At 45.3% G+C, this 23,344-nt stretch overlaps 1 protein-coding gene across 2 annotated transcripts in view; it reads left to right on the top strand.

Annotated features, from left to right (window-relative positions):
• The window catches only part of SNX13 (sorting nexin 13), a 159,117-nt gene that overhangs the window by 3,100 nt on the left and 132,673 nt on the right, over window positions 1–23,344 (top strand). For both annotated transcript variants that reach the window (XM_078785492.1, XM_078785491.1), the window contains exons 2-3: window positions 15,812–15,924; window positions 18,599–18,701. In XM_078785492.1, coding sequence (XP_078641618.1) covers window positions 15,812–15,924; window positions 18,599–18,701 — 216 coding nt within the window. The remainder of the gene's footprint in view (window positions 1–15,811; window positions 15,925–18,598; window positions 18,702–23,344) is intronic.

Below are 23,344 nucleotides of genomic sequence, written 5' to 3'. Positions count from 1 at the left end.
CCTGTACCAAGTTTGAATTAAATCACTTCAGCCGTTCTCAAGTTTTAGACCTATTACACATTTGACCTTTGACCTCTTGACCCCAAAATCTAATCTGTTGAGCTTTACCTTATTATACATACATACTTGTACCAAGTTTGACTAAGATCCATTTAGCCGTTCTCAAGTTATCACGGTAACGAAAACCTATCACGGACGGATGGACGTACGGACAGCCAGATGGACAACCTGAAAACATAATGCCTCTGGCGACTTCGTCGGTGGAGGCATAAAAAAGTGGACTATTTGAATGTTTTATTGTAGAAAAATTACAAAAGGTAGCAAGTTCAGTGATACATTGATGGAAAACCAACACCACACCATTTTCAAATCACTTATTTTATGCTTGAAATTGACATTTTCAATGTCTGCTCCATCTCTGTTCTAACAGGCTTTGATCCTGACTCCGAAATTCTCCACAACTCATCTGCAAATGGCTGGAGTGCTAACCTGATGGAGTGATGGTAGTCCTCCACCTGCTGCTTCAGGCCAGGATTCGAGGTTTGTTGGCGTAAACTTGATCTTTGGCAACATCCCAAAATATGTAATCCAATGGATTCAAACCCGGCCTGTGGGGCGCCCACACATACGCTGTGCCCAGGCTGATGACACGATTTCCAAACAGCTGGTGGAGCAAGTCGATGGTTTCACCTGCAGTGTGTGGTGGGGCACCGTCCTACATGAACCATGCAATTCTAAGTTGGTTTGGAGACGGTAGTTGGGCAAGATCAGTGTGGAATCGACGCAAGACCTCGTGGTACTGCTCGCCGTTTACTGTCACCATCTTACATTGTCGTCCTTGAACCAATACGGTCCCAGCATGTGGTATTCAATGCACAGAAGCAAGTGGACTTGGGGCCCCTGAGAGACATCTCAAACACCTCTTCAGGAGGGTCAGCACCCCAGAAGATGTTGTTGTGATTGTTGATAGACCCATTCAAGTGGAATTGTGCTTCATCACTGAACCACAAGGAGTTTAAACAATTTTGGTACCTTTCCATTCAGTCACTGAACCAATCACATTGTTACTTGTCTCGCCATGTCATTCAGAGTCAGTTTATGCCTCACATATAGGATGTAGGGTAGAGCTTGAGTCCAGCAGGGAGAATGTGCCACAAATGAGGATGAGATCACCAGTTCTTGGGAATGCCGATGGTGGGATTTCTTTGGACTTTCGATCGCAGAATCTCTCACAAGATCAATGTTCCCTTGGTTCTTGGTAACACTTGGTGCGCAGCCACTGTTGCCTTTATTTTGATTTTTCATGCTTCCATGTGCTTGAAGTGCTCCAAAAACCACTGAATGCTCCCATTGGAAGGTCCATTACAGGTGTGAACATTGTTATACTGACAGTATCGTCGGGACACCTGCACGTAGGATTTTGTCTCGAACCACAAAGTCACGATTTTCACTTTTTGTTCCACTGTGAACACCATAGTTGACGTAGGGTCCTACTGACTACTTCTTAGAAATGGCATACCACCACCACCACCAACACCACCACCATAACCTGCAAGAGAGAAGGGGTATAGCATTAGAAATGACAGAATATCAGACTGCACAAATAGTCCACTTTTTTTGAAATGCCCTGGATAGCACCATATCTCAATAAGTTGTAGACAGGTTATGACAAAACTAGGTGGATGAGTTGGTTAGGTGACGACAACAAGCCGATTAGATTTTGGCTTAGGTCCGGAACCAGGTTAGGCCTATCGGTGGGATACAAAACGTAAACTGTTCAGCCTGGTTGTGGTATGCTCTCTACAGAGTGCATTTCCAGTTGTTATTATTATGCTTTTTCCATTCCTGTTCTAGTCCTGTTCTCACTACTGTTGTAGAATGCTCTTCAACAAACCGCTTTAGCCTCACCTTTATTTGTAGTTTTTTCTGAGGCTGTACCACTACGATTTTGATTTTGGTGTACCGTACTCTCCTACTTGGTACCTTTCCTTGGTAATTTACTTGGGAAGCCTGGTGTTGGCTTAGTGGTTAGTGTGCCGGCTTGGGATCCTAGGATCCTGGGTTCGAATCCCGGTCGATCGCTGAATTAACACCAGGGGGGTTGACTCAGCCTGTCATCCTTCCGAGGTCAGCAAATTGAGTACCAGCTTGCTGGGATGAATGATCCCGGTGTGTACCCCGGTTTAGAATAGGTACACCGTATCCCTGCGCATCGTAAGAGGCGACCAAGGGTTGGCGTCAGGAAGGGCATCTGGCCATATAAACATTGCCTCAAACAGGGAACCATGATTGTCATGGGGCCCGCAAGGCTAACCCCCGCTCCAGCGGGGAAAATGGCCTTAAAACGATCATTCATTCATTCATTCATTCATTTGTACTCTCCTACTTGGTGCGAACGAAGCAGTTTCTCGGCAAATGTTATCCCATTGCCTTCCTGGCGTTGTTACTTCCGACACCAAAGGTGGATGGAGGTTATGTTTGTCTCTGTCTACCTGTTTGTCTGTGAACAAGATATCTCAAAATTCGGACGAAATTTGGTGGAGAAGTTGTATGTGTGACAAGGAAGAATTATTTCAATTTTGGTGAAAATCCAGATCTGGATCTGGCTCGTGGAATTTTAAAGTGATTCTTCACCATTGAGTGATGTGGCCAAAACCGATATATCGGACGATGTTTCAAAAAGTTATGGACGAGTTCTGACAAAACTAGGTGCATAAATTGGTTCAGTGACAAGAACAAGCTGATTCGATTTTGGTTCAGGCCTGGATCCAGATACGACCCATCAGTGGAATACAAAACATAAACTGTTCAGCCTGGTTGAGGTATGCTCTCCACTGAGTGCCGTTCTTGTTTATCCACGCTCTGTCCTTTGCAATGCTGAGTGTCGAGCAAGGAAGAAGCACGCACCATTTTTAATGTCTCTGCTATGAATCGGCCAGGGTTTGAACCACCGACCTCCCAGACTCGGAGCGGGCGGTCTAACAACCACGCCACGACGACGTATTTAATGGGTCCAAACATTGCTACCTCCTTGGCCGGCTAAGCCTGACGTTTGCCAGTTGATATTTGCACAAATTTGGAATTTATTCAGGGTGACAACGATGCTCTTTGCATTCTATTATTGTTTGCCCTTTGAGTGCACATTTCCTGTTTGAATCCGATCTCCGGCCTTTATTGATGAGATTGGACAAATTTCGTGTGTGATTCTGCTGAGATGTACAGCACGTGTCAGAATATCCTTCTCGCATGGTTTTATCGCACGTCCGCACCGACGTCAACAAAAGCACAAGCACTGGTCCCATGACCCCATAACGTACAATCTGTCACGACGAAGAAGTTCAGGTTGACCAAACCTTTGCTGGAAGCTGGAATGCTTTTTTTGAGGAAGGGGGAAGGGGGGGAAGGGGGCTGGTGGGGGAACACTGACGAAACCGAAGGTGGTTGGAGGTTATGGTCTCATCCCTGCTTGTCTGTTTGTTTGTGCGCAGGATATCTCAAAAAGTTATGGACGGATTCGGACTAAATTTGGTGGGCAGGTTGGATATGTGACAAGGACAAATTGCTTCGATTTTGGTGAAGTTCCGAATCCGGCCTATGAGTGGAATACAAAACGTAAACTGTTCAGCCTGGTGGAGGTATGCGGCCTACCGAGTGCAGTTCTAGTTTTTGGTTCACGAGTTATCAAACAGAGTGACCACTATATTCGTCATGGGTGTGTGTCTGTCTGTCTGTCTGTCCACAGCATAACTACCCGATGATATCATCCGATCTTGATGAAACTTGGGTGGGATGTTGATATCTTTATCTAGTTGTGTCCTGCCTAGAGTGGGAGTATTGCGTCTATTGTGTGCGGAGCCACGTCCGAAAAAGATGTCTTTTTAGGGGGTAATCGAGTTCAAGCTACATCTTCTCCGAGGGAGTTTGTGGAATCTGACATGGGTTTCGGTATTTGGTTAGGCCAATGTCATGTGTCTAGCCCCACGGAGCTCGATTTTTCATTTTCGTGTCGAGGTCAAGGTCACAAGGTCACGAAATTTAGAAAAGTCAATTTTTGATGGTTTTATTACATTGTTCGCTTCCTGATAGGGTGAAATGTCGTACATGATCTTATATTATCACATACATCATGAAATACAAGTTTTCCAACAAATTTCAGAATCTTCGACCATTGACCTTTGAAGGTCACAAAGGTCAAAGTTTTAAAGTTGTCGGAATCGAACCGAATTTTCGGTATTGTGCAGCTAACTAACCTCATAACTGATGAATACATTATTTTCTATCTAATTTCAAGGTCAGTAACCTTCGTTTTGACATTTCCGGTCCTGGCCTGTCCGGGCCTGTTTCGGTTATAGTCCGTCCTTTGTCATTGAATACCGCTCGCTCGTGAACCATCGTCGTCTCCTGACTTGTCTAACTTATTTCCCCTTTGGACTGATTCCAATAACCTGGCTTAAAAACCTAGTTTGGTTGACCTGTTTGGCGTTACTATCTGTAAAAAAGATATAATTGAACCAGGGATTCTAGGTTCATACACAATACTGTACATGGCATATTAATTCATGTGGAAGTTCACTGATTCCTCCTTAAGTTATTGTCTGGCATATAATGTACGGACACTCTGAGCCTTAGGTCCATTTCAGATGGTCAAAATTAAATTTTTCTCGCCTGAATAAATCGTCTTGCCAATTGGTGAGGTTTCGATGTCTTCGTTTGAGGCTATGAGGTGAGGTCCGTTTTTGCGGACCAAAAACGATACAAATTAATTGAATCAGTTAGTCCGCCCAGCTCTGTGAAATTTGAATTCTCACGAGGTAGATATTTCAAACTGAATCCTGTGGTTTTGGAAGGGTTTTCATATGTAACTGCTTGTTGTGCATGCACTGTTGGTATGTGATTTGTATCAGTTATATATTTTTTTCTCACAATGACTAGTCACCATCCATGTGACCTAACGTCAACTTCCTCTCCACACTGCCAGTTTACTTTACCTCTTACCTTTACAAGAAACACCGCTCTCTCAGGCAGCAGCCTGGAGGGGGGTGGAGGGTGGTGGGGCAAATATATTTGTGCCGTCGCTAATAATCTCCCCTCCCTCCACCCCCACCACCACCCCTTTTGGTGGGGGTTGGATGTTAGTGTGTGGGGGTTGTAGTGGATGGGGAGGGGTTTTTGAAGGCTTGGAGTGGGGAGGGGATTGATGCTTTCAGATTGAGAGGAGGAGGTTGAGGACTTGGGGTCTGTGTGCGGGTGGGGCAGGATTTGAGGACTTGAGGTCACATTTCATGTACCCGTTAGTACATGGTACCCGTTAGTATGTTAATATTTGATGTCACACATGTAACCGACCAAAAGTCACACACTTGACCAGACTTTGCAACAGAAAATCATGTATACAGACTAGCATCAACAATTCCAATTCACCGTAATCTGTTATAAAGCGTTGGTTTTGCCGAAGCAGTTTCTTGGCCAGGGGTCATGCTGGTTGGTTTGCCATCTCTCTCCCAGCGGTAGTTAGGGCTGAATTTGGAATTTGGTCTTGGCCTGACTGGTCTATTCTTTGCGAAGGACACTGCAGAGTATTTAACATCCACCAACGAATGTCGGCAGACCGGACACCCAGTTTAACATCTATCCGAGGGACGCTGCACACATTGATGATTCATCCTGCAGGTGAAACACAGAATGATAGTTTATGATAGCTGGGTCGGGATTCAAACCCAGACCAGCTTAAATGCGAGTGTGCGTGTCTCCAGGCCACCCCAGTCATCCTTGGCATCGACAAGTATACATTACATATGCAAAAGACAATACCAGACCTGCAAGCATAAAAACAGAGGCATCATTATAATAAAACTCGGATATTTATCTTTAAATGCATATGACCAAGAATGGCTGTTTTCACACACAAGCAGTATCTTGCCATTCTTGGTTGCTCTCATTGACTGAACTAGGACGTGCCCGTACGTGGGTGCCCGTTCCTTGCCAAAAAAAAAAAAAAAAATGTCTTCGCCCATGCATGCATGGGCGTGCCCATGGGCCCATGGGCGTGCCCGTAAGTGCGTGATGTGACCGTACAATGAATGTATCGTCCCGACGCCGCAGCTCGGATGGCGCTGCAGTTAATCGGGCCTGTATCGGCAGAGTTATTATAAACGTGTACTACAATCGATCGTACCTTACAGCGTCTGCTCGCCACGTTCAGCATCAGTACGTCGTCACTATGACTATCCGTAAGTCCGGAAGTGACGTCCTCATTTGACTGTCCGGAAGGTCGCATATCGCAGTTACGATGAATCGCAAATTAGTTTTAATTAGTTTTAAAACATAGTTTAACGCCAACATAGTTTGCCAACGTGAAATAAATGAATACGCTCTCAAATGTGCCGTCCGAGGCAGAGTCTGTTCGCCACGTTCGGCACACGTGATAGCTCGCTGCTCTCTGATTGGTTGAATCGTTTTTTGGACATAGCTCGGTAACTACTTCTCCGATTAATATGAAACCTTGAAAAGGCACATCCTCAGGTCCCCAGCAATATACCTGGCAAGTTTCAAGTATATCGGACCCGTGGTTGTCGAGAAACAGCGGTCACAGACACACATACACACATACACACATACACACACACATACACACACACATACACACACACATATACACACACACATACACACAGAGATTACTGGAATTATAGATAGATGAATGAATATGAATGATCGTTTTAAGGCCATTTTCCCCGCTAGAGCGGGGGTTAGCCTTGCGGGCCCCATGACAATCATGGTTCCCTGTTTGAGGCAATGTTTTTATGGCCGGATGCCCTTCCTGACGCCAACCCTTGGTCACGCTCTTACGATGCGCAGGGATACGGTGTACCTATTCTAAATCGGGGTACACACCGTGATCATTCATCCCACCCAGCAAGCTGGTACTCAATTTGCCGACCTCGGAAGGATGACAGGCTGAGTCAACCCCTCTGGCGTTAATTCAGCTATCGACCGGGATTCGAACCCAGGATCCTAGGATCCCAAGCCGGCACCCTAACCGCTAAGCCAACACCATGTATTGACTGGCCAATGAAAATTGGATACCACATATTTTGAAAGGTTTAAATGCATTTTTATAATCTGTTAAACACAAATGCAACTTGCTTTGGTCATTGGTTGATTAATTAATTTTTTTTGTATGTCATATTACATGATTATCTTCAGAAAACATAATCATGCTTGCTTCGGTTATGAATTAGTTTATCAAGTCCTCGTGCTTGCTTCATAATCGTGCTTGTCCATCACTTGCTATTGAAGTTTGTTTGGACAATAAATTTTTGATAAATATCTTCTTGCAACATGCAATTGTTTTCTAAAACGCACTCGAATTGAGCTATCCGGTTGAGAATGTCCATAACGTCTTAACCTGAACATATCGAATTGTTTATAAAAAATTTTTTCAAAGGCTGATGAGTAATACATTTGCCATCAGCATCACGGCGAAGCATGTGTGTCATTTAGCAATAACACTGTAATTTGAGAACTCGATGTACCTTGCAAGAGATGGATTGTTACATGGTTCTGCCAAAAGCAAAATGAGGATATTATTTCCAGTTCTTTTGTGCTGTGTTTATGCAGAAACGTTAGTTGGGATGAATTCCAAAGTTTCTAGAGCTGAGTTGTGCAAACTGAAGCTTTAGACAAGTTTATCAGTCTGCGACTATTCGTGTGTGACTATGGACTATTCATGAGTCGAGTGTGTAAATATGCCACAAGCATTTGGTCCAGTGTAACTCGAATGAATATGTAACTCAACAACAAGACAATGGACAGAGGGAGACTGTTCCACTATCAGAAGAATAATGGGTTGGATGAATGCAGATGAGAATTGCCAGACTCGCAGTCGCTGAGGAAATTCTCTGAGAATAGCCGGGAGATGTTGACTCTCTCTCGAGCACATGGCCAAATGAACTTTTTGAAACACAGGAAGAGCAGGAGATGTTGGTTGAGAAGTTTGTAGATACAGTGGCCTGCATAAATATTCAACCCCCTACAATGTTTTCACATTTTGATATCACCTGAGCTAATTTAATGATGCTTTCAAATCAAACTTGATGTATAGAGTCTTCACAAAGTGATAAAGCTAAAAAAAAAAAATGCAGATAAAATGTGAATAAGTGAGATTAACAGAGAAAATCAGATTATTCTCAGTTGCATAAGTATTGAAACCCTTTGCCTAATTAACCCTAAACCACTTCAGCAGCCAATTATTTGTTTGAAATGTTACAATACTAGTGTAATAGGGTTTCACTTGTATGTAATCCGTGCTTTAACTTAAAAATAAAACTCCCCACGTATGTAAGGGGTTTTAAGGTGCAACTCACTTGGTCAACCAACAAAGCAAACATAAAGACCAAGGAGCTTTCCAAAGAAGTCAGACATAAAATGGTGGAGAAGTACCATTCAGGAGATGGTTATAAGAAGATTTTAAAGTCACTCATTATCCCTTTGAGTACGGTTAAATCCATCATTAAGAAGTGGAAGACGTATTATGCCACCAAGACTCAGCAGCCGGACAAGCAGGAAGCTGGTTCAGGATGTCACTGTAGATCCAACAACTGATTTGATGGATCTGCAATCCTCTATGTCCGAGACAGATGTCAGTGTTCATCAATCAACAATATTCCGTTTTCTTCACAAATCTGGCCTTTATGGACATGTGGCAAGAAAGAAGCCATTACTGAAAAAGTAGAATCTAAAAGCTCATATGGAGTTTTGTGGAAAAGCATCTTGATGATACTGCAGGCACGTGGAGAAACATTTGTGGTTATAACATGACAAAAATTGAACTTTGTGGTCTAAATTCAAAGTATTACATCTCGCGCTAAATTCAAAGTATTACTGTGTGTCTAATACTACACATCACCCAGCCAACCCTATTCCATCTGTCAAGTATGGTGGTGGCAGCATCATGTTATGGGGCTGCTTTTCATCAGCAGGGACTGGCAACTTTGTCAGGATAGAAGGGACAATGGACGTTGCAAAGTACTGTCGAATCTTTGATTAAAACCTACTTGAGTCAGCAATGGATATGAAACTGGGTAGGAGATTCACATTTCAGCAATTTCAAGTAATTTTCACATGAAGGATGGGTAAAGATTTTACCATCTCACTGTGAAAATGTAGTAGAGACCTACCCAAAATGCTCATACCAGTCATTGCTGCAAAAAGTGCTTCCACCAAGTACTGACCTAAAGGGCTGAATACTTTTGCAACTAGAACGGCACTCGGTAGAGCGCATGCCTCCGCCAGGCTGAACAGTTTGTTTTGTATCCCACTGATAGGCCGGATCTGGATTTTGACCTGAACCAAAATCTAATTGGCTTGTTCTTGTCACCTAACCAACTTGTCCACCAAGTTTAGTCATAACTCGCCCATAACTTTTTTAAATATCATGTTATATATTGCTTTTCACCCGATCTCTCAATGGTGAAGAAGGTCTTAAAAATTAAATAATTCTCCTATCCGAATCCATATTCAGAACTTCACCAAAATCAAATCGATTTGTCCTCGTCACACACCCATCACTGCAACACTCCACTGATCTGGGATTTATGGCAGAGTGGCCAGACGGAAGCCTCTCCTCAGTGAAAGACACATGAAAGCCCACATAATCTTGTTTCTCACAGTCTGAGAGTCCTTGAGGTGCTTTTTTGCAAACTTCAAGCGGGCTTTCATGCGTCTTTCACTGAGGAGAGGCTTCCGTCTGGACACTCTGCCATAAAGCCCAGATCAGTGGAGTGTTGCAGTGATGGTTGTCCTTCTGGAAGTTTCTCCCATCTCCACACAGGATCTCTGGAGCTCAGCCAGAGTGACCATCGGGTTCTTGGTCACCTCTCTTACCAAGGCCCTTCTCCCCCGATTGCTCAGTTTGGCCGGGCGGCCAGCTCGAGGAAGAGTCCTGGTTGTTCCAAACTTCTTCCATTTTTTTATTTTTTATTTTTTTAATTTTTTTTGTATACAAGATCGAGGCTCGTGAAAGAGCTAACATTAATCACACAAAAAGACAAACCGACACACAAAACACAAAAAACAAGGGGAGCGGCAGACAAGATGGGGAGAGAGGGGGAAGGACACAAAAGAGGGGGAAGAGGGGGAAGGACACAAACACAACATTTGAGAGCAGGGACATCGGGAGGACTTGGGGGGAGGTGGGAGAGGATTAAAACATATGAACACTGCAAGGACTCTGGGGTGAATTACCGGGGGTAGAAAAGATCAAGGTTTTCGATGGGGGACGATAAGAGATGGTGGTGAACAGCTGTTTTAAAGACCTGGAGGGAGGAGTGGGATTGAAGGGAGTGGGGGAGTTTGTTCCAGAGGCGGGAGAAAAGGGGAATGAAAGAGTGAAGGTGAGCAGAGAGCCTAGACTTTGGCAGTTTAACCATAAGAGGGTTGCAGGCAGATCTTGTGCGACCTGAAGGAATATTGGGGGGACAGAGCACAGAGAGAGCTGGGGGAGCAAGGCCGGAGAGGAGTCGGTAGAAGACAGAAAGACCACCAACCTGCCTGCGGTGAGTGAGTGAAAGGCCCTCGGCGTTGACTACATCGCAGGAGATTCCAATGATTTTGAAAGCTTTGGCCTCAACAGCGTGAAGCCGAGCAAGGTGTGAGGCAGGAGCACCAGCCCAGAGGGGGGGAACAGTATTCCATTGAGCTGCGGATGAAAGCCTTGTATGTGGTGAGGAGCTCAGGTGTGCCAAGGAAGGACTTCGCACGACGGAGGATGCCCAGTCGGCGACTGGCTTTGGAGGCCAGCTTGGAAATGTGGTTTTCCCAAGAAAGATCATGGCAGATAGTGAGACCCAAAAGCTTGAGCGACAGAACTTCTTGGAGAGGATTGTTGAGAAAGTAGATGGGAGGGTTGTCCAGTCGGTCCTTTCGGAGAGACATTGTAAGAGTGTGAGATTTGTCAGGATTGAAAGACATGTTCCACTTGTTTGACCAGTCTGTGATTTTGTCCAGGTCTGCAGAGAGTGAGGAGGCTGCAGACTGCCGATCTGAGGGATGAGGAATGGAGCGACAGAGAGTAGAGTCGTCAGCAAAGAGATAGAGATGATTTTCAAGAGAGTCAGAGAGATCATTGATGAAGACCAGAAAAAGCACAGGGCCCAGAACACTACCTTGGGGAACTCCAGCCTGAACAGGAAGAGGAGATGAGAGAAACCCATTCAGGGCCACACGTTGACTACGACCAGAGAGGAAGTCCGCCAGCCATGCGTGGAGATTTCCATGGATACCAAAGGAGGAGAGTTTGGAGAGCAGAGCAGGGTGCCAGACCGTATCGAAGGCACGTGAATTGTCAAGGGAGACAGCTCTAATTTCCTGTTTGGCGTTGAGGACCTCCATCCATTGTTGAGAAAGCAGAAGCAGCATGTCCAGAGTAGAGTGACCAGGTCTGAAACCAAATTGATGATCAGAGATCAAGCCATTGGAGAAGAGGAAAGATTTAATATCTGAAGCAATGATGGATTCCATGACTTTGCTGATAATTGGGAGAAGGCTGATTGGTCTGTAGTTGCTGGGATCTGTTTTTGCACCTTTTTTGTGCAAAGCGGTGATGTTGGCTGATTTCCAAGCAGATGGCAGATGACCTTGAGCAAAAGAGAGGGTGAAGAGAACAGAAAGAGGGAGTGAAAGAGCAGAAGAACATGATTTAAGGACCCGTGGGCTGATGCCGTCAGGACCAGTTGCAGAATCAGAGTCGAGGGTTGACAGAAACTTTTCCACCTTGTCAGGAGGAAAGGACACAGAGTCCAGGAGCAGCTGGGTACGACTGGGTACGGTGGGTACAGAGAGGGGTGGGTTTGGGACACAAGATTTAGAGGGAAACACAGAGTTGAGGCATTCAGCTTTTTCACGTGCGGAGTCAGCCGTTAAGCCGTTTGAGGTGAGGGAGGGGATGGAGGGGGAACAAACACCAGAAACAGATTTTACCAGACGCCACCAGGATTTGGAAGAGGGAGACAGATAAGAGAGTTCGGTCTTGAGAATGGTGAGATATTGTTTCCTGGCTCCTGAGGGTGGACACACACTTGTTTCGGGCTTTGTGAAAGGAGAATTATGGAGGACACTGTGCTCTTGGGAACCTTCAATGCAGCAGAATTTTTTTTGTAGGCTTCCCCAGATCTGTGCCTCAACACAATCCTGTCTCTGAGCTCTGCAGGCAGTTCCTTCAACCTCATGGCTTGGTTTTGGCTCTGATATGCATTGTCGGCTGTGAGACCTTATATAGACAGGTGTGTGCCTTTCCAAATCATGTCCAATCAATTTAATTTACCACAGGTGGACTCCAATCAAGGTGTAGAAACATCTCAAAGATGATCAAGAGAAATGGGAGGCACCTGAGCTAAATTTCAAGTGTCATAGCAAAGGGTATGAATACTTATGTAAATGTGATATTTCAGTTTTTTCTTTTTAATAAATTTGCAAAACTTTCTAAAATCCTGTTTTCTCTGTCATTACTGAGTATTGAGTGTAGATTGATGAGGGAAAAAAATGAATTTAAACGATTTCAGCATCAGGCTGCATCATAACAAAATGTGAAAAAAGTGAAGGGGTCTGAATACTTTCTGAATGCACTGTGTATATATATATATATATGAGCATTTGTACATTGTTGAGCAGCGGTCGGTGAACCGCGTGTTGCTGGCTTTAATGGAGAACACTGATCATCCTGGCAGTTTTTTTCTTCCTAACCAATTGTTGAAAACACAACTTTTGAAATGACCGAAACCACCCTAGAATTATTTGTGCTCATGCACAGAAGCCCCTACAAACGATGCTGTTTGAGGTATCATAAAGTATATTGTGTGTCCTCGATAAGGATTGTTACCTAAAATGGCCCATGCTGCTTCTTAAAAGAAACCAAAAATACTTGGAAAAGTACATGAGAGAAAGTGCTGTGCCTCTGCACAATGAAAGACTTGGATAACTTTCTGAGCGTGCCGAATAGGCAGCCACCCGTACTGCAAGCTCCCGATCGTGTGGACCAGTGCAAGGTCTGAGGGACGGACGTGTGCTCCACAAACCCCCGACTGATCGCTACCAGAGAATGAACTTTTAATCTTGTGGGGGTGCCTCCTGTGAACATGGCAGGCGTGGTAGTTTATTCAATGAATGGCTGCAATTGGAGAGATGATGCAGTGCGTCATTACCAAGTAACAGTAACCTACTCTTCGGCAAAGGACATTTTCATGATGTGAAAAAACACACAACTTGTGCCAGCTATATTTAAGTGGGGGCTGGATATATCAGGTCGACTTTCCTGAGAAAAACACTGTATTCAATTTTTGGAGGTGGAACGCCAATGGGAAGGATATATACTGAAACGCAAAAGAAACTTACCACCTTTGAAACCTTTAAATATCAACAATAACACTGCGTGTAGTAAATGTGTAAACTTATTTGTGGACAATAGTGTCCTCACTGTCAGACAAAACGGTCACGGATGGTCACTTGAACCTTCAATGGTCACTTCATAGCACAGCTGTTGAACAGCCGTTTTGACTGTCAGTGATTAGCCAAGGGGTACGGGATGATTTTAATGAGCTGTACGTGATGTCTTGATATTGGCTTTAAAAAGGCCAGTGCAAAATGGGCATTTCAATCAACATGCCACGATTGTCAAGGGATCAACGGCAGCATGCTCTGGGCATGCTGCAAGGCGGACTGAGCTACCGTGAGGTGGCACGTCGCCTTGGCTGTTCACACCAGACGATATCGGCCCTGGTGGACAGAGACACCCTCCACAACTCTGCAGATGACAGACCTCGATCAGGGAGGCCAAGAGTCACCACTGCAAGGCAGGACAGGCAGATGGTCCGAAGTCACCTGCGGGATCGATTCCGTCCAGCATCCCGCACTGCGGCAGAAACTCCGGGGCGTGCAAACCCACGGATCTCCAATGATACTGCACGAAGACGACTGCATGACTATGGTGTGACTGCCAGAAGACCATACAGAGGCCCCGTGATGATGGCTGCCCATCGCCGCAACCGACAGAGATGGTGCCAGCAGCATCAGCGGTGGACCTTGGCGCAGTGGAACGAGGTCGCTTTCAGCGATGAGTCAAGGTTCTGTGTGGACAGTCCTGATGGGCGTGAGCGTGTCTGGAGAAGAACTGGCGAGCGATATGCCGATTGTTGCGTGCGTCAAGCCAACAGGTGGGGTGGCCCAAGTGTGATGGTGTGGGCCGCCATATCAGGCCGGTACAGGACGCTACTGGTGGTTGTGGATGGGAATCTTAACGCCCAGCGGTATGTGGATAACATCCTGCGACCTCATCTGCTGCCATTCCTGCTAGACCACCCAGAACTGAGAACCTTTCAGCATGACAACGCTCGTCCCCATGCTGCTCGCTTTACCACTGCATTTCTCCAAGGCGAGAACATCAACACCATTCAGTGGCCTGCGCTCTCCCCTGACCTGAATCCCATAGAGCACCTGTGGGATGAGCTTGGGAGACGCGTAGTTGGCAGGGTCAGGACACGGGCAGAGCTGCTTCAGTCATTGAGGACTGAGTGGGACAGAATCCAGCAGCAATCCATCCAAAGACTGGTAGGCAGTATACGCCGACGATGCACTGCCTGTATCCAAAACAATGGTGGCCACACACGCTATTGAAAGGAGACTGACATTGCACCCTGTGCTGTTCTGTACTGTAGAACAAACTGATGAGATGGTGTATCTTGGTCAAAAACTTGACATGTCATCAATAAAATGCCAATGTTTCAACTAGCAATTGTTGGTTTGTTTTATTTTGAACTGTTACAATTTTATTACATTTCAAACAAGTGGTAAGTTTCTTTTGCGTTTCAGTACATATTGGGCTTGTGAATGTACAGGGTAACTTTAAAATGATATCTACTATTAATCATGTTGGATGGTGAGGGAGGTGGGGGGTGGGGGGGGTGGGGGGAGATGAGGTGTGGGGAGAGTGAGGGGGCGAGTGGGAGCATTGACGGCTGTTATACATGTATTTTATGTTTGGTTACGTGGCCACAAGTGAAATTCTACTAGATTTTCACATCTATTGGTGGAGAAAGAGACAGACAGACGATTGATTGATTGATTTTTATTTTATTTTAATATATCCACTGTGGCTGCTCACTTGCACTGAAAGGAAATGTTATGAAGTTGACACCTCTGAACGACGGATATTTCTTGAATTTCTGAGTGTCTGATTTTCATCCAGGAACATAATTATCGTTAACTGTTTTGAAACTGCCACTCTTTCATTTAAATGCTGGAAATTATGTTGAATCGGCCATTTCAGTTGCCGATTTTGTGCTAGCAACGGCAGGTTTAAAGTGACCGGACGAACACAAACTGGTTACTGAAAACACACACACACACACACACACACACACACACACACACACACCCACACACGCACACACCCACATGATGGACACACACACACACACACACACACACACACACACACACCATAAACACACCATAAACACACACGCACCATAAACACACACACATCATAACACACACACACACACACACACACACACACACACCTCGTTTTTTCATTTCTGTTCCTCACAATTCTATCCCTCTTTCATTCACAGACACACACACACACACACACACACACACACACACACACACACACACACACACACACACACACACACACACACACACACACACACACACCACACAAGTGTGAAAGGCCTCATGAGCATTCACACGTCATTTGGAAAGTCACGTATTGTTTGAGTGATTTATCAATTTCGGTGCGTTTTGTTTGCAGGTGAGTTCCTCAACAGCGGGATGGGGAGGTCTCGCATTGCTGCTTTTTATCACAACCTTTGGACCCTACGCTGGAGTATATCTTTCCCTCTATCTCTTGTCCTTTCTGTTTGGGTGAGTGTTTGAACTCTGCTCTGTTTTCCATTGTAAGATTGTAGCCAAGGAGTCCAGATATTGAAGAAGGTAGGTATTGAAACTTGCCATTTCATTGTGGAAAGTGATGAGCTGTGTTGGAAAACGTATACTAATAAATAATGACGTATTATTCACCTCACAGAACTTACAGGGACATCAAATATTTGAGCCTTCAAGAAATCTGTCTGGCATTTGGGGAATACACACTGTACTTTTGTACAAATTTGAATGTGCAAAACCTTCTTCAAAGTGCTTTGGGGTGTTTCACAATTTTTCCTCCCTTTTCATTCCTCTACTATCCGACGAGGTCGGAGACGGGAACATTAAAATGAAGACCGACGCACCGACCATCTGTCCACATACTTTTGTGTGCGCGATATTTCAAAAACCCTCTTTTTCACTTAAAAAAACATCTTCTTATCCGCAACTACCTGGACGATACGGACCAAATTTGGTACAATAAATCAGGACAGTAATGTCTCATTGTCTCATGGAGTTAATTTGTTAAACGTGTTTGCTGGATGAGCTTATAGCCCAGTTTTGTCTTGTCTGCATCCATCTTTTGTCTTGCTCTTAGCGTGTCAAAAACGAGAAAGGCAATTCAATCTGAAATGCAAGGGAATTGCATTCATCATCTTTGTGAGGCGGTGAATAAAAATGATTACCGAGTTCAATGCCCACGGTTTTATTCTTTGTTCTGAATCAGCTGGGAAAATCTTAGTTCAGAAAGAAACCTGCATCTCTATTTCAATTTTAGTAAGTACTGCCAACATTGATCATCGCATTGATGTCCGATGAAATGATTGGAGACATCCAAGAATCCAAGGCAGATTGGAGCGGTGGGGGAAGGACATGGGGACAATGACCTGGAAGGTTTTGGTCATACTCAAACTTCTGATTAACTGGATTTCTCTATGAAAGAGTACCCTGTACAGCAGTCTCTGTCGTCATGCCATTTGGACGTTGGACATGGAGGACACTGTCTTCGGTTTGACGAGGGAATGGGTTCAACCACTTAGACGTAGAGATGTGGACTGCCAATGCTGGGTCAACAGCCCGAGTTATTCTGGGTTGTCACAGCTCAAGGAACACAAGGGTGGATAACCCCGTACACTGTGGTCAGGAACAAGAGTGTTACTCCACTTCACTTGAGAAATTGAGCTCCATGTTTCAGCCTTTGCATCTGCTCATCCAATGCTGTTTGTTTATCTGCCTTGTGTGTTTTTTTTATTTTATTTTTTGTTTTTTTAAAATACATATTCATATTTCTCTGAGTAGAAATATAGATTAAGTTGCGAGGTGCGTTCTATGCATGGGTGGGAATCCAAAAGCAAACAACAATGCAGAAACAGTGGATGCTAAACCATGGAACCAATACATTCCACATTCCTTTGCCACCTTCAATCGAACGTCAGACATGGATAGCCGGTTCGTGAATGACTTGGACAAAAAAACGTACCCCGTCTGAATGCTTCTCTCCCCAGTCAACGGCGAATCTGCATATGGTGAACCCGCGAATGTCACGGTTAGAAAGTAGAAACCCTCACGTCATTTCCTCATTCATATTTTAACTCGATATCTCTATGTTCATTCCAAATAGCATCATTCCAATCATACATTGATACTGTGTTAAATCATGATTGTATTGACATATTATCAAGCCAGCTCATTGTCGTCGTCTGTTCGCTTCCCTATTCGGGAGCAGCTCGGTATAGAGCCAATTTCAAAATCGTATTTTTTATTGAGGAATTTATGAAACCTCATATCTACCTTACAACATCTGCCGGGACCCCAAAACGTTCCACAGAAGGTTTGGCTGGGTAGTCCCAAAACTGAGGCAGTAGTTTTGGGATGGATGGACAGACACTCCTGTTTTGTAATATAGATACAAAGTTCCCTTTGTGATCAATTGTTTATTTGGAGTGAAGGAGTTGGATTCTTAGTGGTTATTTTATCGGAGTAAATAATTTGTAATTTGTGCTTGCCTGTATAATCTTGCAATTCATCCCCGTTTACTTAAAATGAACATTACATGTACATTAGTTAAATTTATGAGTTTTTTTTTTTTTTTAACGTGTTGCTTCTGCTGTTTGCATCCTTGTTGAGCTGCTGAACTTACCAATTGTGAGGGCTCTATTGCTCAGCTAATCCTTGTGAATAGATGACAGGGAAGTCTTAGTTTCTTTTTTCTTTTGTAACTACGAAGTTGTGGTTCCTTTCCGGGGGAAGACATTGTTTGTTTAAAATTCAAACTGCGTGCTTGTTTGATGTGGTGATGTGAAATTGGCTCTGCGTACCTGTCAAAGAGCATATCCTTCCTTATCGCCAAACTTCCCTCTCTGACAATAAATCCTGCTCTGAGCTGGAAATACGAGGCAGCATTGAGCCCACTTCTGCATAACAGACAATCTTTGCTTCGACTTGACATGACCCATGGGGAACTTCTTCCAAGACCATGGCATGGAATATCCAGCATAACCCAGTGCCATTTTATTGCAGACGATCAAACAACTGGAAAGGTTTTTTGGCAACGGCAATGTCAGGTTGCGATTTTGCCCAAAAGTTTATTACGTTCTTCGTTCGGCATTTTGTAACATTGTAAATATTGTGCATCACCGTTCTTGTGCCATCTAATGACATGCTCTTTTGGCAGGGGTCTGACTGTAATTTTTATCTATGGGAAGGTGATTTCTGAAAAGTTCGTGGAAAGTTGTGAACAGTGTTCCCTCCCACCTGCTTCAAACGGCATTAAAATGGTAAGGTGTGTGTGTGTGTGTGTGTGTGTGTGTGTGTGTGTGTGTGTGTGTGTGTGTGTGTGTGTGTGTGTGTGTGTGTGTGTGTGTGTGTGTGTGTGTGTGTGTGTGTGTGTGTGTGTGTGTGTGTGTGTGTGTGTGTGTGTGTGTGTGTCAGTCAGTGTCGCTTTCATACTCATTTTACTTTTTTTCATCACGCAAGTAATATTTTTAGTTAGCTGGCATGCTTCAAACCATGTCGTGTCTTTTGCCGAGGGGCACCTTTGTCAAGCTCATGGTCTTGTAGCACTTTGTTGACTTTGTGTGAACAGGTACAGCTTGGTGAATAAATAGGAAAGTACAGGGTGTCCACAAAGTCACGAATCATAGGAAATTATTTAATTGATTATTTATCATAGGAAATTAAATTATTTAACTCAACAATTAGCCCAGATATGTTCGACATTCATAGAAACCTGCTTTTCCGTTTACAAACATGTTTTGAGATTGGTGGGACACATTTCGGACAACTGATGTAGCCAACCTTACAAATAAATGTTTTGCTTATGATGCGCGACTGTGTGGATATCCTGTAGAACGGCATTCGGTGGAGCACACATACTGTGCACTTTACGTTTTGGATCCCACTGATAGGCCAGATCTGCATCCGGACCTTAACTAGAATCTAATTGACTTGTTCTTGTCACCCACCAAGTTTGGTCCGGATCAGTTTATAACTTTTCGAGACATCTTGATGTACACAATATATTGTTTTTGGCCCCATCTCTCATTGATGAAGAATCACTTAAAATTCTAGTATCCAGATCCGGATCTTCCCCAAAATCGAATCAGTTCATCCTTGTCACACACCCAACCTGTCCACCAAGTTTTGTCCGAATCCATCATTAACTTTGAGATATCCTGCTCACAAACAGGGGTGAATACATAACCTCTGTCCACTTTGGGGGGTGGAGGTAATTAAGCAACAACCTACCAATTGTTATCTTTTTCATGTCCTTGTCCCTGCATGATGCAAGAATTGACAGAGTTGTAAATGTTTTAATTTTTTTTTTCCACTGTTCTTTCAATTGTCAGAGGCCAGTCGAGTAATAATACGGACTATTATTTGAAAGTCGTAGTCGTATCTTTTTGAATGAATGTTCAACTTTCCACATAGAAACCAATTAGCAAGTTGTTCAACAACCATTTTTGCTTGTGGCATTGACACATTACATGAACGAGTGAGGTACCCATGCTACGCACGTGTGGGAGGCCAAAATCAAACAGACAATGCAGAAACGGCGAATGCTAAAGCATGAAGGCAATAAATTCCACATTCCTGTAGCACCTTCAGTGGCACGTCAGACATGGACAGCAAGTTCGTGAAGGACTTCCATGAAAAACGTCCCCTTTGGCAAACAAACGGGTACGTTTGTTCTATACCCAGTCAATGGCGAATCTGCATATGGTGATCCGCAAATTTCACGTTTCGAAAATAGAAACCGTCACTGCATTTCGTCATTCACTTGAACTCGATATCTTTTTTCATTCCAAACAGCATAACTCCAATCACAAATTAAATAGCATTAATATAAAAAATATATTTTTAACAACATTCGTGACATAAACAAATATTTAAATCCTGATGAGAAGTTCCGTACGGTTGGGTGAATACAATTACGAATTCAAAATCGTAATTGTATTCACTCAATTCCAATCATCAATTGATACTTTAACAAAACGATTAACATGATTAACGTTTAACGATTTAACATTACGATTGAATGACGGTTGTATTGGGATATTATCAAACCCAGGCTTTGCCGTCATCTGTCCACTTCCGCATTCGCGGCAGGTTCGTAATTCTCATCAAAATCTAAACCGTATTTGTAGAATTTCAATAAAAGCCACATCACTGTTCATATCGGTAAATATTATTCCATAGTGTTTGGAAAAACTGGAAAATTGGAAAAATTGGAAAAACAATATAGCCTATTTTACTCCAGGGGGGTCCTAGGATTACCCACCCAAAATATCGTTGCGATCGGTTCAGCTGTTTTTGCGGTACCTTTGAACGAACGGACGGACGGACAAAAGGCAGTTTGCTTTTGTGTGAGCTTCCTTTTATTATGGAAAAAACTTACAGCTATAAGGCTCGTGGAGGAGCTGCAACACAAATCGAGCGCGCGCACACACACACACACACACACACACACACACACACACCACAACACACACTCTTATAGATTAAGTTGGACAGTAATGTCCAACTTAATCATCTCACGCCACTTAATCCCCCCCTCACCCCTCCCTCTTCCCTTCCCCCCTCCCCCCTCCCCTTCCCTTCCCCCCTCCCACCTCCTCCCCTCCTCCCCTCCTGTCCCCTCTTCCCCTCCCCTCCCCTCCCCTTCCACCCTCCTTCCCCAATCCTTCCCCCACCCCTTCCACCCTCCTTCCCCCACCCCTTCCACCCTCCTTCCCCAATCCTTCCCCCTCCCCTTCCCCCTCCTCCCCTCCCCTTCCTCCTCCTCCCCTCCCCTTCCCCCCTCCACCCTCTCCCCTCATCCCCCCCATTCCCCCTGCCCCCCCTCCCCTCCCCTTGCCCCCTCCACCCCTCTCCCCTCCTCACCCCATTCCCCCTGCCCCCCTCCCCCTCCCCCTCCCCTTCCCTCCTCTTCCCCCTCCACCCTTCCCCTCCTCTCTCCCTGCCCCTCCCCTCCCTCCCCTCCCCCCTCCCCTCCTGTCCCCTTCCCCCCCTCCCCTCCCCCTCCTACACACACACACACACACATTTATATGTACAGACATATAGATGTCGCAACACCTAATTAGGCTTGAGACAAACGTAGCTTTGATGAAAGCTGCATAACTTTCCGCAGCACTCTGGGTGCCAGTGACGTTGCCTTTCACTCCGCCGTCTCGGTGGAGTTCCATCTCCAAATGCTGAGCACCAAGTGAAGAAGCAGCACCTACCATTTTGTTTTTTTGGTTTGACTCTGCCAGGTTTGGAATCAAACTGCCGACGTCCCAGACTACGAGCGGATGCTCCAACCATTATGCCACCGAGTCTGGTGAAATTTTGCTGCAAAGTGTTTCGGCTTTTAGGTCTTATTCCTGCAAACTGTCCTCTTGGGAATTATGAATTCCTTGGAATTATATTCCTTATTTATGGGGAATTTTGGGCAGTGTTTGTAAATAAAGGATGCTTTTCTTGGCCCTGCTCCCGTGCCTGGTGCAGAACCCATCGGTTGACTATGTTGCAAAACCTGGCAGCCATTCCTTATTTAACTATTACTATGTAGCCTGGTGGGATGGCTGGAGATACTCGCACTCACCTCTAAACTGTCTAGCCTAGGTTTGAATCCCAACCCTGCTAAAAACGGTCATCCTGGCGTTTCACCGGAAAGGTAATTCAATGTGTGTGCGGTCCCTCAGATGGATGTTAAACTGGGCGTGTCGCATCTGCCTGAATTAGTTGGTGGAGGTTAAAGATCCCACTGTGTCCTTGTTGAAAAGTAGGCAAACTATATCCATCACAATGAACAAATTCCAAATTCCTGCCCTAACTCCTGCTGGGAAGGCAGTGTCAAAACCACCCATTATACCTCTGCCAAGAAACTGCTTCGGCAGCACCGACGTTCTGGAAGAGTATGGTACATCATAATCGAAATCAGAATGGAGGTTATAATATTAACTAGCAGAAGTACCCGGCGTTGCCGGGCGGGGGAGGGGAGGGGAGGGGAGGGAAACGGGGGGAGGAGGAAGGGGAGGGGAGGAGAGGGAGGGAGGGGGAGGGAGGAGGAGGGGGGAGGGGAGGGAAGGGGAGGGGGGAAGGGCGAGGGAGGGGGAGGGAGGAGGAGGGGGTGGTGGGGAGGGGCCCTCCCCTCCTCCCCTCCTCCCCTCCTCCCTCCTCCCCTCCTCCCCTCCTCCCTTACCCTCCTCCCCTCCTCTCCTCCTCTCCTCCTCCCCTCCTGTCCCCTTCTTCCCCTCCCCTCCCCTTCCACCCTCCTTCCCCAATCCTTCCCCCTCCCCTTCCACCCTCCTTCCCCAATCCTTCCGCCTCCCCTTCCCCCTCCTCCCCTCCCCTTCCTCCTTCCCCCCTCCACCCCTCTCCCCTCCTCCCCCCCCATTCCCCCTGCCCTCCTCCCCCTCCCCCCCTCCCCCTCCCCTCCTCTTCCCCCTCCACCCCTCCCCTCCTCTCTCCCTGCCCCTCCCCCTCCCTGCCCTCCCCCCTCCCCTCCTGTCCCCTCCCCCCCCCTCCCCTCCTCCTCCTCCCCTCCCCCGCCCGGCAACGCCGTGTACTTCTGCTAGTTCTATATATTTTCAGTTCAATGGTCTGGCGGCGAGGATGGAACATCACGTGATCGCTCTGAGCGAATCAGCGAGCTGCTCTGGCACATGCTGAGATTCAGTGTATAATGTTCCTCGCTGAAATGCGCTGAGGTAAATATGAATAAAAAATATGGATCTCGTCAAATATTTTTAGGTAGGCCATGTCCTTTCCAGGCTCAATGGCCATGTCTATGCCAAATATCAAGGACGTGAGCCTCTCCGTTTAGGAGTCTATAGGAAACACACACACAAACTTTTATTTATATAGATTATTTGCTGCAAAAGGTCTACAGTTAAAATCCATCAAATTGAAGACTCTCACTACAAGATCGAGA

This window comes from Myxine glutinosa, chromosome 10, assembly GCF_964187855.1.
Source record: "Myxine glutinosa chromosome 10, kmMyxGlut1.1, whole genome shotgun sequence".
Lineage (NCBI taxonomy): Eukaryota > Metazoa > Chordata > Myxini > Myxiniformes > Myxinidae > Myxine > Myxine glutinosa.
This window is presented reverse-complemented; position numbering and strand designations above follow the sequence as displayed.